A 15,943-nucleotide genomic window follows, 5' to 3' on the forward strand; every position below is an offset into this window, starting at 1 on the left:
AGCATTAATGTCGAGGATTTTCAACAGGAAATGAGGATAGAAAGGGGAAGCAGCTTTCGCACTCGTCGCGATGACACCACGACCCAAATACTTGGGTGCCGCACCTCGCGATGTGCCTGCCGTAAAAGAATGCTGAGATGATGCCCCTCCGTCGCAACCCCTCCATTGCTGCTGGCACCTGCAGCCCACTGCAGGTTCAACCTGCCCGTGAGTGCGGGATGGTGGGGTAGGTAATGATCAAAAATATTGAAATCCCCTGCAGCTTCCATCGTGAACAACGCTGCGGACCTTATCTAATCTTGAAGTCAAGCCTCAGCTTCAGCCACACGTGGCTTCAGCCAATTTGATTCCCTCACCCCTTCCCAAGCTGCCTGTAGCCACGCCCCAGGCTTCCCTCCCGCTTTCAACCTGAGGCACCCCTACGTCTAGCCTCGCCGTCGACCTCGCGCAGCAACACGCAGCTCTCAGGTTGCCTGAAGCTCAGATCTCAAGGCTCCAGATTCCCCAATTCCATTCAACGTCCCGCATCGTCATCCACCACCACCCGAAAGCGACACGACCGACATCACGACCTGCACCTCACCTCCTCCGATCACGACGGCCGAGTCTCTCCCTACGTATCCACGCCAGCCACATTTCAAATACCCAATCCCCCTCTCTAATTCACAATGGTAAGCTTGCCCTTGCCAGGTCCTGGCCCGGAAGCTGGACGACCGGGATGTTGGGAGCTATCACTATCCCGCCACAACGACAACCCACGCAGCATTCACTAACCAGTCACCCCATGGCAGACGTCGATAGGCACAGGCTACGACCTGAGCAACTCCATCTTTTCCCCCGATGGTCGTAACTTCCAAGTCGAGTATGCCGTGAAGGCAGTCGAGAACGGCGGCACATCCATCGGTATCCGCTGCAAGGAGGGCGTCGTTCTCGCCGTCGAGAAGATCATCACCTCCAAGCTATGGAAGCCCAACGCCAACAAGCGCATTGCCACCATTGACAGACATCTCGGTGTTGTAAGTCCACCCTTGCTTCCGCACCCCTTCGCAAACGCACACGACCCCTCATGCCAGCTCCATTCGTTTCTCGTACACAAACTTGCACATCGGCTAACACCTCCAAGGTCTACTCAGGCATGGTTCCCGATGGCCGCCACTTCGTCGACCGTGCTCGCGAAGAAGCACGCGGCTGGCGCGATACCTTCAAGACCCCCATCTCCACCGCCGACCTCGCTGCCCGCATGGGCGGCTACCTCCAAGCCTACACCCTCTACTCCTCCGTCCGCCCCTTCGGCATCACCGCTATTGTTGGAGGCTTCGACCCCTCCCAAGAGTCTCCCGTCGACGGCGAGGTCGGTTCCGGCCCCAAGGTCGGCGCCGGAGGCAAGGACGAATCCAAGACCCACGGCGGTCCCTTCCTCTACATGATTGAACCTTCAGGTCTGTACTGGGGCTACTACGGTGCCGCCACCGGCAAGGGCCGTCAGGCTGCCAAGGCCGAGCTTGAGAAGCTCGACCTGGCTGAGGGAGGCCTGACGCTGAAGGAGGCCGTCAAGGAGGCTGCCCGTATCATCTACGTCGCCCATGACGACAACAAGGACAAGGAGTTCGAGCTTGAGATGAGCTGGATCAGTGACGTGAACGGCCCCACCAAGGGCCGTCACGAGGAGGTACCCAAGGAGCTGCGTGAGGAAGCGGAGCGGTTAGCCAAGAAGGCTCTCGAGGGCGATGATGACGATGACGAGGACAAGAAGGATGACGACAAGATGGAAGAGTAAGGGAGCGGCTAACGAATAGAGCGAGGAGGCTTATCACGACACAGAGAGAGACAAATCAAAAAGAGATCTTTCATGCCATGGAGGTGCTGCCGTTGACACTGGTGGCGCTTGAAGGACCTTCGTGTACTTGTAAAAATACCATGATGAGGGCTATGGCGGCTGGTTCATAGACTAATCAGACCTGGCTTGGGCATGTTGCTGGTGTTTTTCGGTGACCTTGGAGATGCTGAATGTTCCCTTGTTCGCCGAGTGGTCTGGGAGCTTGGCAACTCGCTCCCGCTTGGAGTAATGGGCACACTTTTGCCCTCAGCAGAGAGGCGTCGACGTCGCGTTCAAGCCCTTCCACGACTCGTGGATGAGGCAAGGCAAGTTTGACATCGAGAAGGGAAAAGCGTCTGTCATCAGGATTGGGGCTCTTTCCAAGATTGCAACACAGCGTGCAGAGATTCGGACGGATTGTGTTGATTCTGAGTCTGACATGCTCACGGTGACCGGGCATACGCTGTGATCACCCCGAATCCGTAGCGGTAAGGAAAGCGGCGGTATCGATGAGATGTGCTGTTGGATGGGGTTATCGTCGGCAATGAACTGATGCTGAGTGCACAGGGACAGACTCGAAGCGAACCAGCAGGTTATATTTCCTATATACTTAATTACTTCTATTAGAGATGACAAGAGCGACGACGAGGATGACGAGGATGACGAGGACGACGAGGACGACGAGGACGAGGACGAGGACAATAGAAGCGATGGTGATAGAAGCGATGACGATAGAAGCAATGGAAACGATAACGACAACGACGACGACGATAGGAGTAACGATGACGAGGATAACGAGGGTGAAGTAGATTATAGTCACAGGAAAAATAGCCAGCATAACACAGGGAAAATAGGCGGTCTCTCTACGGTAATCCTAGAGACACTAGACATCTTATGTTTACTCAGACGTGCACGAGCTCACTTTCTTCATCCTACTTCGAGCAACAAGTTCCACGTCACAGTAGAGGCCGTATAATAGAGATAAGCAAGGTGATTTGTATGCCTCGAGGCCCGGCAATTGTGAGCGATGCCTGAAGTGGCCATATGCAGAGTTCCGCCCCCGGCCCCCGTACGCATAATACCATCTGTGAGCAGGGAATCAAGTCCCGATATCCTACATGTGACGCCCCTCCCCCCGACCTGTGACCCAATTTCCAGTCCTGAAAATGCATTCGCTAGGCTACCTGAGTTCACCTCGCTTGAACCTCCTATCGCTTCTGCCTCTTGGGTGAGTTGTCATCATCTGACGACTCCTCTCTGCCGTGCTTGGCTACAGCGGACACATCGGTGTCCTTCATCAGGCCCTCTCCAGCTTCCTCAATAATAGGCTCCAGGCCACTGACGACAGTCTCCTCCTCATCGTCCACCTCCTCAACTTCAAAATCCTCTCCACGCGCCAACTCTTTCCGGATGGCATCAAGATCTCGGTCAAGCGTCCCAACCTCGCGCATAGTCTCGTGGTCGTAAAATTCGTCAACCTCGTCCTCCTCAGGGTTGGTCGAAGTCGTGGACTCAGACGGAGAATCGGCAGAGACGGTGGCATTAATTGCATTTCGCTCCAGGACACGCTTCTTGGCCTCGCTGCTCCCGGCGACCTCGACCTCGACGTCATCGCTGACATTCTTGGCCACAGCAAGGATGGTCTCCTCCGACAGCATTTCCTCCCACGTGCGAGTGTCGGCAAGCTCAGTCGTAAACTTCGCTGTCAAGATCTCAGCCATGTCAACGACTTAGTCCTCCCAAGGCGCTATCGTGGAGGCTTATTCCTCCTCCTTCAGCCGCTGTGCCCACACGGCGACGAACGTGTAAAAGTTAGCTCGTCGAATGGTGGTAGGGTCGTGATACATCTCAAGGTCAGACGAGCCGAAAACGGAGTCGGTCCAAGCCATCCGGTTGAAGCTGCTCTGGGCGTTGAGCTCCTCTGACCATTTAGCCACAATGGTTCGTTCCATTTAATCTGCATCAGTATGCTTTACTTTGAAAGATGTCAATAATTAGGAGTGTATAGTTCAACCAGGCCGGTGACAGAGACGGGGGGCAGAAACGACAGTAGACGACGACGATAAACGACGACGATGGACGGCGACGGAGACGGCGACAGAGACGACGACGAAGATAGCGACGAAGATAGCGACAGAGACGGGTAGAGACGACAACAGGGACGACGACAGAGACGACGACAGAGACGACAATCTGAGCACTGGGGCGTGATCCCAACTCCTCCAGTGAAATGTTGAAGCGGGCAAAAGCAATTGTAAGTCCGCGATGCGTGTACGCATGCAACATCTCGACACGGCGACGCTAGTTTTGTCGATGGGAACGTGGCGGAAGTTTGGGACCGATTGGTTGCCTCGAGTCGGGTCCCAGACATGTCCAATGTCGATATTATTGGTGTACTCAATCACCTTCTTTTTGTTTCCAGATGGCCAGGCATCATCATCGCCAACGTTGGCTCAGGCATCTTCGGTCGTGTCGTCGGGGCTGTCTTGTCCATCGGGGGCAGCATCATCATCAGACTGATCCGGGATTTCTCTGTCATTGAGACTGATCTTCCATGTCGACGTCAGACTCGGTCTTGTTGTCAGTGCCAGCTTCGCTACCAGGCTTCTCGGGAGACTGTGAGACCTGGTCGTGATGGTCGGCGTCGAAGGAGGACTTCTTGCTGCCAGGCTGCTCGGGAGACAGTGAGACCTGGTCGTGATGGTCGGCGTTAGATGCCTCAGAGGCCTTCTTCTTCTCGTTGGCGCGGATGAAATCAGCGACCTCATCATCGTTATCGCCCCACCGGATACCCATCTTCTGCGTGATGATGGGAGCACTCATCTGCGGCTCAAAATCTGCGTCATCAAGGCTCTCGAGGGCAGATGTAAACGAAGAGACTGAAATGGAGGGATCAGGCCGGATGGGCTCAGCTTCGCCAAAGCGTGGGCAGATGTAAACGACGAGACCGAAATGGGGGAGTCAGGCCGGATGGGCTCAGGTTCGCCAAAGGCCGGGCTGGCACTTCGGGCGCGGGCGGGTTCATGAGACTCCATGAAGCCTTCGTGACCGGAGAAGGAAAGAGCGCGGGGTCTCGAGTGTTGAACATCTCGGAGGAAGGTTCTAATCTCGTCATCCGTCTCTCCGAACTGAAAATCATACTTGTACGACACAGTGGGAGACTTCATGAGAGGTTCAAAGTCTGCATTGTCGGCATTCTCCAAGTCTGGTGAGCGTGAATGAGAAACCATGGGAGAGCGAGGATGAACGTAGTCGACATTGCCGAATCGGGGGCCAACGTCCTGAGGCTGATGCATCATGGCCTGATGAAGCTGGTAGCTGGCCCAAGGAGAGGTCACAGGGCGTTCCTGAGAGGGTCCCTCTGTGAGCTGGTTGGTGCTGAGAGGGGAGGCAGGGGACCGAGACTGCGAAGTCTGATCGGGTCCATTGAGGGGAGTCGTGGGTCTCAAGTGTTGAACCATGATGTTGATGTAATGGGGGGAGGGTGTCTGTGAGAGTGAAATGGGTAGTGGTCGAGCTTGTTCGTGTGAGCGGCGGAAGTGATCGCGCGTTGATAATTCGCGTTGGGTAGTGAAGAGTTTGGGAATCGAAACAAGAAGATGGATGGTTAGAAGAGAGAGGGAAAAACAAGGTAGGTAAGGTAAGGTAGGCGGGAGGAAGAAAGAGGTAAACAAAACCACGGTGGGTGGTGGTCGAGGTGAGGCGGGAAGCGTTTGTAGGTCGGTGGGTGGGTCCAGGCGGGTGGTTGTCGTCAGAAAAATCAGTGATTGGTCGAAGAGTTGAAGAGTAAGATCGTTCTGGCAAGAGCGCTCGAGAACAGCAAGAGAGGGAAGGGGGAAAGGTGAGGATTTTTGTTGTTGTTGGCGGACGAGGCCGAAATCAGGGATGCCTGCGACTGACTTCCCTGCTCCGTGAAAGGCGTGGATCTAAAGGTCGGGAAAGAACGCTGTGCTGCTTCTTTTCTGATAGACACTCCTCCACCTGCAACACAGTACTTCGTGCCGCATATCTATCCTCCAGGGTTCACTATGAACATCGTCAAAGGCGTTTCATAGTGGCACACTGAGCGGAGTGCGTCTTGTCATAGTGTAGACTCTTGCCAAGTCGGTTCTGGGTAGCCGATGGTAGTGTAGATTGCCGTTGCGGATGTTATGACTGACGCTGTTGATGAACTTGTCTTCGCCGCCTTGCTGGACAGGACCGGGTGGGTTGCAGAGCCTGGCGTACGGATCTGCGCACCGGTTCGAGCTTCTTGATGGAGATCTCGAAATCGCATCTGAAGCACAGCGGTGGTTGATGTAGTAGCGAAGTGGACCGGTGACTTGTATGATTTCGAATGGGCCTTAGCGGTTGCGAGAGAACTTGGTCTAGCTGTCCAGGTGGTATGTTGGGTTTCCCTTTTTCACGAGCTTCATGTAAACGAAGTCGCCTTTCTCGATCTTAGGCGGCGATCTGTGATTGTCGTCGTCGTAGATTTTCATTTCATCAGCGAGATTTGGCAGGCTTCCCATACTTCTTGCTGGATTCGACTTTGTCGTTCGCCGACATTCGTAGGTTGATGTCTCATAGGTGAAAGGAAAGACTTCGCTAGACGACCGAAAAAACGAGTCTCGTATGCGGTCGGGCAAATTGTCTGAGATGACCAGGTTAGCTGTGACTGTGTCGTTCGAGGGCATGGTTGTAACTGGTCCTGGGATTGTGAGGCTGGGTTCCTACCTTGCAGGCTCTCGATCCGCGAGATTGGTCTCCCGCCTCTGAGGTTTTGGATTCGCAAGAGTGACCTCTTGTCTCACAGGTGGTTGGCGGCGGTGCTTGTGCTCTTGTCACGATAAATACTCTTCGCGTGGGTTGTTCCAGGCTGGGTTTCGATGGACTGGCTGGTCGTATCTCGGCTGTCGCAGATCAGGGGACTTGAACGTCGCTGTCTTCATCTTCTGTGATGCCAGTGTAGGGCATAGACAGAACTCAAGAAGTTGTGGCTACGTAGCACTGGACATGGCCCCCACGACAGGCCAGTTGAACCTTCGAGAAATAATCGCAACTCTGCAAAAGGTAAGAGATAGAGTCTCTGACTCAGCTTTTGCCAAGGTTGATAAAAAGAGATGAAGAGTCTGAGAGCCAGCTCACTTGCGGGGAGACGTGACAAAGTGGATAAGTTGATATGCTTGCGGCTTGGGCGATGTTGAATATGTTCCAGGCTGGGCTTCGATGAACTGGCCTGCCGCATCTCGGTTATGGCAGATTGCGTGACTCAAACGTAGGTGTCTTCACCTTCCGTGATGCTAATGTAGGGCAACAGCTCGCTGACAGAGAGATGTGACAGAGCGTATGCGTTTGTGTGCTTGCGGCTCAGGCGATGTTGAATAGTGATGCTGAATATTAAGCCGTGTTAACTTTGAAGAGAGATGGGAAGAATAGCATAAGAAGTGACTTGCGGGCCGCCTTCGCCAATACCGCCGAGCTGGAAAGGCTCGCACTTTTGGATTCTGCGTCTGGAAAAAGAATTTCGGCATGTGTTTTTGGGCAAAGGAGGGAGCTGAACACGTGTCTGGGAATGCCATGCATCGGGGTCCATTGAACGCATTATGATAAGCGAAGATGGGAGTGTGTGTTGAGTTCGCAGGATGTCCCGTTCGAAACGCAGGCAGGGCGTGATGTATCGGCGTAAGAGGGAAAAGGTTGGTTGTTGTATTTGATTCATTACCTCTTCAACTTCGGCATCCTTCACTTCCGCTTTGTCCAGAATGTGCATCTCCATGACAGATCCGGATGACCTAAGCCTCCATACGTGCATCTTTTGTGCCTGACCTTGCCGGTGATAGCGAGCGATTGCCTGTTTCTCTTCCGCTAAGGTCCAAAGAGGTTGGATGAGGACGACGTGGTGGCATGTTGTAAGGCTGATGCCTTGGCCTCCTGCGCCCACTGTGGCGAGAAGGATAGAGCGTTCCTTCTTGTGTTGAAATCTGCGTCGCACATCCTCCCGTTCTTCAGGCGAACGCGTACTATCGAAACGTAACACTTTGGAGTCCCATTCGAATTGCCACTGAAGAAACCTTTCAATAAGGTCCAGTTCGTGCACCCCTTCGGAAAATACCATGATCCTGATATCTGGATTAACTTCGTTGCTCGATTCGTCGATTTCCATCTCTTCGATTTGCACCACGATATTCTGAATGGCCTGGAGCCGGGGACTCTTACGGTTCCACAAACCAATCAAGTTCCTTCTCCCATTCCGTATCGAGATGCGAGAGCCAAAGTTGGCGGTTTCTTGCACGACGTAGGTTGTCGTTAAGGTTTGCATCGTCGGGACCGATGACTTCATCTTCCTCGTCGACGTCTCCGACCTCTGGGTTCCAGTCTGGATCCTTCTCGCGCTCATCTCACTTCTTCCTCTGTACGGATTGCGCAAACTCACGGAGCAAATCCGGGTTGCGCGCGATCGTCAGCTTGTCGTGGCCCTTCTCGGTGCACCATTCTCCGAACCTCTCCCTTGTCGACCTCATGTCTTTCTCTTGACTTGGGCTTGGACGGTTAAAGACAGGGGAGGTCGCCATCAGTCTTGCACGGGTGGCGTAAGAAAGGGCGGCGCCATGTCCTGTATTCTGGGGTCTTCGCCGACGGCCCCCTCCAGAGATTACCGCGAGACGGTGGAACTGGTGAGCGATCATGGCGATGTCGAGGACCGTTTCGTCTAGGAGTTCGGCCTCGACTGTGTGCTCGACGAGGTCTGGAAGATTCAGGGCCTCGTGAGGGCGGACGATCGTGCATGCGTCGAGAATCTGGGCAAGTCTTCTCAATCGCAATTCCGGCGGCCCTCGCGCCTTTGGGTTGACACTGAGGACTCGCAAAAACGCATTCTCCGTCGCGAAGGGGCATCCGGGCAGAATCTTGAGAATCCCAAAGGCATCGAAGACTCTGTTTTTCATAGGAGTTCCACTGACCAGAAGTTTCGCCCTGGCGTCGAGCGCCGCAGATGCCCTGTTGATGATCGCATCGGGATTCTTCGCTCCGTGTACCTCGTCGAAGATGGCGAAGGGAAAGTGAAGGCCCAGGGATGTCCAACATTCGATGTCGAAGACACAATTCGTCTGCCATAACCTGGACGATGTTTGTCTTCGGGCTACTGGTCTGCCGAGGATATATAGACCGGATCGGGCTTGTTGAGTGGCGTCTTGCCATTCCAGATACCGGGCGCTCAGGTACTGCGGAGTGATGATAATGAAATCATCTTTGGCCTCAGCCAGCTCGCGCGCTGACATGTCCTTGTCTGTCAAAACAAACACCGACGGGCGATCCACCTACAGGACACTGTCAGTAACTTTCGTTCGATCACATATTTGCCTCACATACCTGCTCGAAGCACGAAAACTGTTCCTCCCAGTGGGGAACGAGCGTTTTCGGCACTACAATCCATACAGGGCCTTGGTAAGGCATTCCCTTCGGTCTCATCGTAGTCATGATCGTAGTGAGTGTCTTGCCGTAACCCATAGGGTCGGCGATGCAATGGCGCGCCACCCCAGCACCTGTTCATTTCTGACTTTGGCATGTTAGAAGGCGCCGGGGAAGGGGGGTAAACAGGTCAAATCTTCGTAAATAACATGAAGACGAGATAGAAGGCGGGCAACTGTAACAGATCCTGAAACCCGGTAGTAGGCGATGATCGATGACCTCTCTAGATGAGCAGGGTTTCGGGTTCAAGGGCCCGCGACCTTTTATAAACAATCATCTATGCATAGTTAGTAATCAAAAGCGAATTTGCGAGAACATACTACTCACTGGTACCAGATTGATGTGGATGAGACCATTTTCAACATTCGTCTCTTGCACCAGTTCACCCGCTTTATCAGGATCCTTTATGCCATCCTGACAAGAACTGCTGAATAACCTCTTCTAAGTCTGACTCTTTGAGGTCAATGCCCATGTAAGGCTGTTCATTGTCAACCTCCATCGGGCCCCAGCATTACACCCTCCTCTCTGTTGGTAAACGCCTCATAGATCTTCGAAGGCGTTGAAATCAGTTCTTCGACGAGCTTCTTGAATTCTATATCGCCTGACCGTGCTAGCGACAATATGCTATCGACTTTGGCCCTGGCTTCTAGAAGCTTAGTCTCCAGCCCGGGTGGGTGGTCTCCGTGAACTCTTCTCAAAGGGGCGTGGGAGTTGAGGAGCGCCCGGTAGGCTCTCCTTCTGGCTGTGTCATTTCTCTCTCTCGCTCGTTTTCGTGGCTTCCTGGGCAATTTGCTCCAGACATTTGTCCTTCAGAGCGACCGTTTACTTCTTGCGTGGCACTGTTCGGATTCGGCCTGAAATGATGATGGGATTGGTGAATTTCTTGGCGATTACCGCGTCGGTATGAGTGGTACTGGCTTGATACTAGGAAACGAGGGACCATGGAGTGAGGATCTCGGAGTTGGGTTAAATTTGAACTTCAAAATGAAGAGAGATGTTGACCTTAAAGTCGATCAATACCTTAAATGAAGTGAACGCTTTTTTGACGAACAGACCAGGAGGCGCAAAGATCTGGGTAAATGAGGGTCGCGTATGGACGGCTCGACTTGGAGCAAATGTGCTACCAAAAATTCGTTGGCACGCTGAGGAATTTCGTGGTAGGTCGAGAGTTTCGCCTTGTGGTTGAAATGGGAAGGAACGCGGAAGGTATCCTGAGCGTGAAGCGTGGAGGTTTGATGTTTTTTTTTTTTCTTTTTTTTTTCCTTTTTGGAAGACTTCGGCTTGGCAGAGGAATAAAGGACTTAGATACGTACCTAGCTGGGTGCCTTACCGTCTTGTGCGCTGAAGGCACCTAGGTGCCTAGGCGCCTGCCTGCCTTCACCCGGCGGGGCATCTTGAAATGTCTCAGACGTAAACCTCATCCCGTCTCAGGGAAGTACATCGAAATGCCCATCTAGAGTGAGGAAAACACGTGCCTACACATTTGGCTCATGACATTTCTGCTATAGTGGGGTCCTACCATCTAACGCTGATGATAAATGGCCGTAGCATTTCCTGTCTCGAGGGCACACCGGCATTCATCCTCCTGGACGTCACTCATATGCAAAATATGCTTCTGCTTCGCACGAAGCGGGCATTGCAGGCCTCACAACGTTTTTCACTGCCAATTCGGAGTGGCACGAGTGAACTAGCCCTCAAAGAAGAGGCATCAAGTGCGTAAGTCACTTCAGGATATTGAATCTCTGTTTTTTCGCTATCTCTTGGTAACTATAAGCAATCGTCGACGAGAGCCTTTCCTCGATGGTCGAAGAATGGGCCGATCGCCATCTTGATTAACTTATCAGCAACTGCCCAGGAACTTCAAAAGCGTTCGTGTCGCAACGAGCCCACTGAGAAGCCTTCCTCAAAGGCCAAGGGTGGGCCAAACCGCCGTCGTACGATGACACAACTGAACCTCACGCACTCCAAATCCTAGCAACATCCACCTCTCTAGTCTGATCATCGTAGCCCTACTGAGGGCTGTATATGTCGTCCGAGATGAGTAACGCGTTGTTTGCGCTGTCGTCGGCGGCATGTTGGTTGAAGAAGTTGTCCAGGTTAGTCGTGATCTCGTCGAGAGTATCTTTAAAGAGGACATTGGTGTCTGGCACCGGCGGCATGGTTGTTGTGGCGTTGTTAGTAGCTGCCGCCCAGGAAGTGAGACTGGCCTTCAGCTGCATGACCGAATCGATCATATTGTTGTTATCCTCCATGACCTCAGTTGAAGCGAGAGACTGTGACTCTGGCTGGGTATGGCTGCTAGCCGGGGGTCCACACAAGTAATATCCGCGCAGAGCGTACATCGCTCTTTGGAAGTCTTGGTTCGTTGGCATGCCTCCTTCCGGGAATGTCATCATCGTGAGAATGCTGAGAACTCGTCCAAGGTCGCTGTAGCAGAGTGACATGTCATCTCGAGAGCTGACTAACAGGGTCGACAAGTGGTGGATGAATGCCGCGTTGATAACTGTCAAATTCGGGCCATCGAAGATCTGGGGGAAGGTAGCCTAGAACAACAGGTTTTATTAGCATGTCAGTTTGAATCTTGAGAGAGGTTCTCACCTTTATTTCATCCAGCGCTGACTCTGCATGCTTGATGGAAATGACCTCCTTGGCAAGCAGGAGCTTGTCAATGTGCTCGTTGCGTTCAAAAAGAGTGTCGTCGTCTGTAAGACGCCTCAGCCAGTCCGCGGCCTTTGCCGCGGCATCATGAGTTTCCTGCTGCATCTGGAAATCTGTCGCGTTCATCATCTGATTCAATTCGTGAAGGGCAACATGCTTGTTCGTCGGCAAGATGTTTGACGCCGTACTGCGGCCGGGGCCGACGTCGCTTTTGCTGCTGCTGCCGGTGATCTTGCCATCGCCTTTTCCGGCGGGCTGGTAGGAGGTCGACAAGTCGTCCATCGTGAAAGTGACCTGAGGAGGGCGTCAGAGGACATGATAACGAGAAAAATAATTAGGTCTCTTACCTCGCCTTGATCTCTATGATATTTTGGATAGAGCCAATGCGCAAGAAGTTCTAGAACACTACGTAGGTAGGCTCAGAAGGAGGAAAGTTCTCCCAGATCGTTTTGGGCGACACGAAAAGCGTGTCTATCGTCCAGCAAGCAATGAGGGCAGCGCAATGAAACAAGTGACATGCAGCAAGCTCAATATTCAGGTTGTGGTGGTGTTGCGAAATGGAAGAAGCGAAAATCTCGAATGGGCTAGGTTGCCTCAATGTGAGGGGGAAAACAGCTTGCGGCGGACGGGCGAGTGGAGAGAGACAAAGGTGAAATAACACCTGCAGGCTGCCAAAATTTCGATAATTTGGGAAGTAGCAAAGAAGTGCCCCCGAATGGTCTTGCCTTTCAATTGAGATAGAGTGAATACGAGGCTCTCTCGGGGACAACCTACTTGACATCGTATTCCCATCACACCTCAGCAAATTCTCTTCACCAGAGGCACCGGCTAACATTCTTTGGTTCTGCATTTGTGCTTTTGTTTAAACTGGAAATTTTGAGGATTTCCACCTGGAGAAGGGAGTCTGAAAGCCAGCGAATTATTCTGGATTTCTGATCCTTTGTTGCAGTTGTACATATGAACCAACTCAATAAGCACCTACGACAGGGCACATGTTCAAGTGAGCTGCATCTTAGTCCTCTCGCGAGCGCGGTATGCCCCCAGGCTGACGGCTTTCTCTCGGTCTTCGTACTCCCTCGAGTTTATCTTAATTTGCACCAAAGCCCTCTCGCGGCGCTGGGTGTTGTAGGACTCCAACTCTTCTTCTAACATGTCCAAATCACTAATCGGCTTCTCCAAGAAAGCCGTGTGCGTGCAAAGAGGTTGCCAAGAAACCTCGTCTCTTGTCCATGGGAGCATGTCGTCCCAGAGAACGTCCATCTTGCAGGGCCTGCCGGCGAAGAACACGAAGGCCATCGTGGCCTCAACTGTGATGACCCTCAGCCGCGCAATAGGGGCTTGGCCAGGCTTGGGCATCGCACACCAGCACAACAACCCGGCATGGCTGATAGAGTATCCCTCTTGGAGGGCTTTGAGGACAAGTTGGGGAAGGAGTGTCTCCCTCTTGTAATCGCGTAGCCGAGTCACAACACCGTGGTCGGCATTGGTTCCTGACCCGACGTAAAGCTTCGCTGGGTGATTGGCCTTCTCCATAAGGATTGTGTAGACGCCCCAAACCGGATTGCTCTTGTTGGGTTTGGGGAGTGTACGGAAGAAGTCGAGAGTGGGTGGGCGTTTGGCCATCAAAACCTCGTACATGTTATCGGCGAACTTGAGCGGATGCTGCCCACAGATGGCTTCGAAAGTTTGAATATTAGGAGCGCAGTAGCTTTTGAAAATGTGATTGATATTCCATGCTGGGGTGCTCGCAGAAAGTGCACACCATATGTAGGAAAGCTGTGTGTGCGCTGCTGCGAATATACTGTCCCACAGCACCTCCGTTTGGCAAAATCTCTCAGCGAAGGAATCGAACGCTATAACGGCCTTAACTAAAGAAATAGCGGAGACGACGACAGAGACGACGATAGAGGATAGAGACGACGATAGAGGATAGAGACGACGATAGAGGATAGAGACGGAGATAGAGGATAGAGACGACGATAGAGACGACAATAGAGACGACAATAGAGACGACAATAGAGACGACGATAGAGGATAGAGATGGCGATAGAGGATAGAGACGACAATAGAGACGACGATAGAGACGACGATAGAGACGACGATAGAGACGACGATAAAGACGACGATAGAGACGACGATAGAGACGACGATAGATAATAACAGAGGTAGCGACAGAAACGGCGACCAATCTAATCCTAGCCTAGGGAACTTGGGCGGCCGACGGGAGATCGTCCCAGCAGAGTACATCCGAATGTTCTCAGGATTCCTCTTCTCCTACGCGAGTTTCTCCTTGAGCTTCCAGGCGCGGTATGCTTTCGGACTGATAGCTTTCTCTCAGTCTTCAGCCGCTTTGCTGTTCTTAGCCATGTTTTGCTTAGCCCGGACGATACGAGCAGCGTTGTAAGCCTCCAGCTGCTCGCTAGACATCTCAACATCCCCAGGAGGCTTCTCTAAAAACGCCGTGTGGGTGCATAATAGCTCCCAGGTTGCTTGCTCTCGGCGCCAGGGCAACATATCCTCCCACAAAACATCCATCTTGCAAGCCCGGCCAGCGAAAAAACACGAACGTCAACACGGCTTCAACAGCAACAAGTCGGACTCGGGCGCGGGGGACGTGGGCGGCAGACGGCAGGACGACAGAGACGACGACGACGACGACGACGAGTCGAATTTAGGCGCGGGGAACGTGGGCGGCCGACGGCATATTGTGCCAGCAAAGTAGCCCTGAATAACTGATAGTGTAGCCATCCTTGATGGCCTGACGGACAAGCTGTGGGATGTTGCTGCCATCGACCCTTTCGTAAGCCTTCAGGCGGCTATACACGCCCAAGATTACGTCGGTTCCAGACCCAACATAAAGCATAGCCGGGAAGCCAACCTTCTCTAAAACAAGAGAGTAAACACCCCAAATAGGCTTGTCGCCGCGGGCCGGAGAAGAAAGGAGGCGGAAAAAGTCGAGAGAAGGGGGCTCATCGTCTTTGAGGACGCGGAGGAAGTGGTCGGCGAAGAAGAGAGGGTGGTCGTCGCATAGAGATTCGAAAACGCCGTCCTCTGCACCCAGAATAGTCTTGAACACGGGGTTCAAATACCACTCGGGCGCATGGGGCATGACCGCGCAGTACGTCAGACCGTCTACGATCTCACGAAGCTCTTCAAGATCCTCCATGTTGCTTGGGTGGGCTGATGCTAGTCGTCCTGAGCCCGGTGGGAGAAAGCGGAGACGACTGAGGCCAGGCGAGTCGAGCCCATGGTCGGAAAGGGACGACAATGAGTGACGAAGAGGAAAGAACTGGGATCAACCAGAGGGGATGCCATGGTGACTTCGGTGTGGCCCAAAGTCCTCTCAGGTATGACAGGGTAAAGCTCAACTGCAATCATTAGGAGAAGCACCCAGAATGTTTAATAGGTCTTTCTCACCTCGCATGGGGGAGAGAAGAGACTTCTGTCCGATGTCCGTTTCGATCCAAGGTCACCACTGAGGGTGGATGAAGTGCTTCTGGTGGTCGTAGTCTCAATCTTCTGATAAGAGGAAGAGTTCTGGCAGCCCTCGTGTAGATCAAGGGGAATAGCTGAGTGGAGGCGAACTGCTGACGGTCGTCGTGCCCTTGATCGTAGGGAGGACACCTGGAGCGAGCCATGCCTCATGGCGATGATGTCTGAGGAGAAACGAGACAGAGCAAAGACAACAAGAAAAGCTTTTCTTTCTCCGAGTGCGGCAAGGGAAGCACTTGCTCGGCATTGAATAAGTCCTGCCCTAGAAATAGAAGGCACGACAGGTATTGGGAAAGAGCTCACCATGGATGGGAGGAAGACTTCGGAGGAAGTCTCCATGTGCGAAGTACCTCATTGAGAGAGAGCTCCCGACCCACACTAGATCTGCCCAGCACCGGCATTGGGAAGTATGACAGGCGCCTCAGTGGGAAAGAGTATCCCGTTCAACAGTGTCGGTCACACAAAAGATGCAGTCACAGACTGAGCTAAGATCATTCCGACGTGGGTGGGTACCGATTCTCGCCGCAC

At 52.9% G+C, this 15,943-nt stretch overlaps 7 protein-coding genes across 7 annotated transcripts; 1 reads left to right on the forward strand and 6 right to left on the reverse strand.

Moving 5' to 3' along the window:
- Positions 1-668: 668 nt before the first annotated feature.
- PRE10 (putative proteasome subunit alpha type-7) lies at positions 669-2,688 on the forward strand (the record flags this gene model as incomplete). The annotated part of the gene is made up of 5 exons (XM_032032458.2): positions 669-671; positions 792-1,016; positions 1,124-1,773; positions 2,444-2,621; positions 2,671-2,688. The coding sequence occupies 5 exons, from the start codon at positions 669-671 to the stop codon at positions 2,686-2,688; spliced, it is 1,074 nt and encodes a 357-aa protein (XP_031888351.2).
- A 336-nt stretch (positions 2,689-3,024) lies between these two features.
- On the reverse strand, positions 3,025-3,537 carry CGGC5_v000448 (uncharacterized protein; the record flags this gene model as incomplete). Its single annotated transcript, XM_032032455.1, has 1 exon — positions 3,025-3,537. One exon carries the CDS (start codon positions 3,535-3,537, stop codon positions 3,025-3,027), a length of 513 nt encoding a protein of 170 aa, XP_031888512.1.
- Positions 3,538-4,351: 814 nt separating this feature from the next.
- CGGC5_v000449 (uncharacterized protein) lies at positions 4,352-5,277 on the reverse strand (the record flags this gene model as incomplete). The annotated part of the gene is made up of 2 exons (XM_032032454.2): positions 4,352-4,695; positions 4,821-5,277. The coding sequence occupies 2 exons, from the start codon at positions 5,275-5,277 to the stop codon at positions 4,352-4,354; spliced, it is 801 nt and encodes a 266-aa protein (XP_031888515.2).
- Positions 5,278-6,403: 1,126 nt separating this feature from the next.
- okr (DNA repair and recombination protein RAD54-like) lies at positions 6,404-9,304 on the reverse strand (the record flags this gene model as incomplete). Its single annotated transcript, XM_032032453.2, has 6 exons — positions 6,404-6,449; positions 6,533-6,627; positions 7,521-7,917; positions 8,015-8,174; positions 8,232-9,114; positions 9,167-9,304. The coding sequence occupies 6 exons, from the start codon at positions 9,302-9,304 to the stop codon at positions 6,404-6,406; spliced, it is 1,719 nt and encodes a 572-aa protein (XP_031888516.2).
- Positions 9,305-11,274: 1,970 nt separating this feature from the next.
- On the reverse strand, positions 11,275-12,704 carry CGGC5_v000451 (uncharacterized protein; the record flags this gene model as incomplete). Its single annotated transcript, XM_032032452.2, has 4 exons — positions 11,275-11,808; positions 11,864-12,217; positions 12,271-12,275; positions 12,698-12,704. 4 exons carry the CDS (start codon positions 12,702-12,704, stop codon positions 11,275-11,277), a joined length of 900 nt encoding a protein of 299 aa, XP_031888513.2.
- Positions 12,705-12,919: 215 nt separating this feature from the next.
- On the reverse strand, positions 12,920-13,561 carry CGGC5_v000452 (uncharacterized protein; the record flags this gene model as incomplete). Its single annotated transcript, XM_032032451.1, has 1 exon — positions 12,920-13,561. The coding sequence occupies one exon, from the start codon at positions 13,559-13,561 to the stop codon at positions 12,920-12,922; it is 642 nt and encodes a 213-aa protein (XP_031888514.1).
- A 1,033-nt stretch (positions 13,562-14,594) lies between these two features.
- On the reverse strand, positions 14,595-15,089 carry CGGC5_v000453 (uncharacterized protein; the record flags this gene model as incomplete). The annotated part of the gene is made up of 1 exon (XM_032032450.1): positions 14,595-15,089. One exon carries the CDS (start codon positions 15,087-15,089, stop codon positions 14,595-14,597), a length of 495 nt encoding a protein of 164 aa, XP_031888519.1.
- Between the last annotated feature and the right edge of the window lie 854 nt (positions 15,090-15,943).

Source organism: Colletotrichum fructicola, assembly GCF_000319635.2.
Source record: "Colletotrichum fructicola Nara gc5 chromosome Unknown KSG_Nara_v1_contig01, whole genome shotgun sequence".
Classification (NCBI taxonomy): Eukaryota; Fungi; Ascomycota; class Sordariomycetes; order Glomerellales; family Glomerellaceae; genus Colletotrichum; species Colletotrichum fructicola.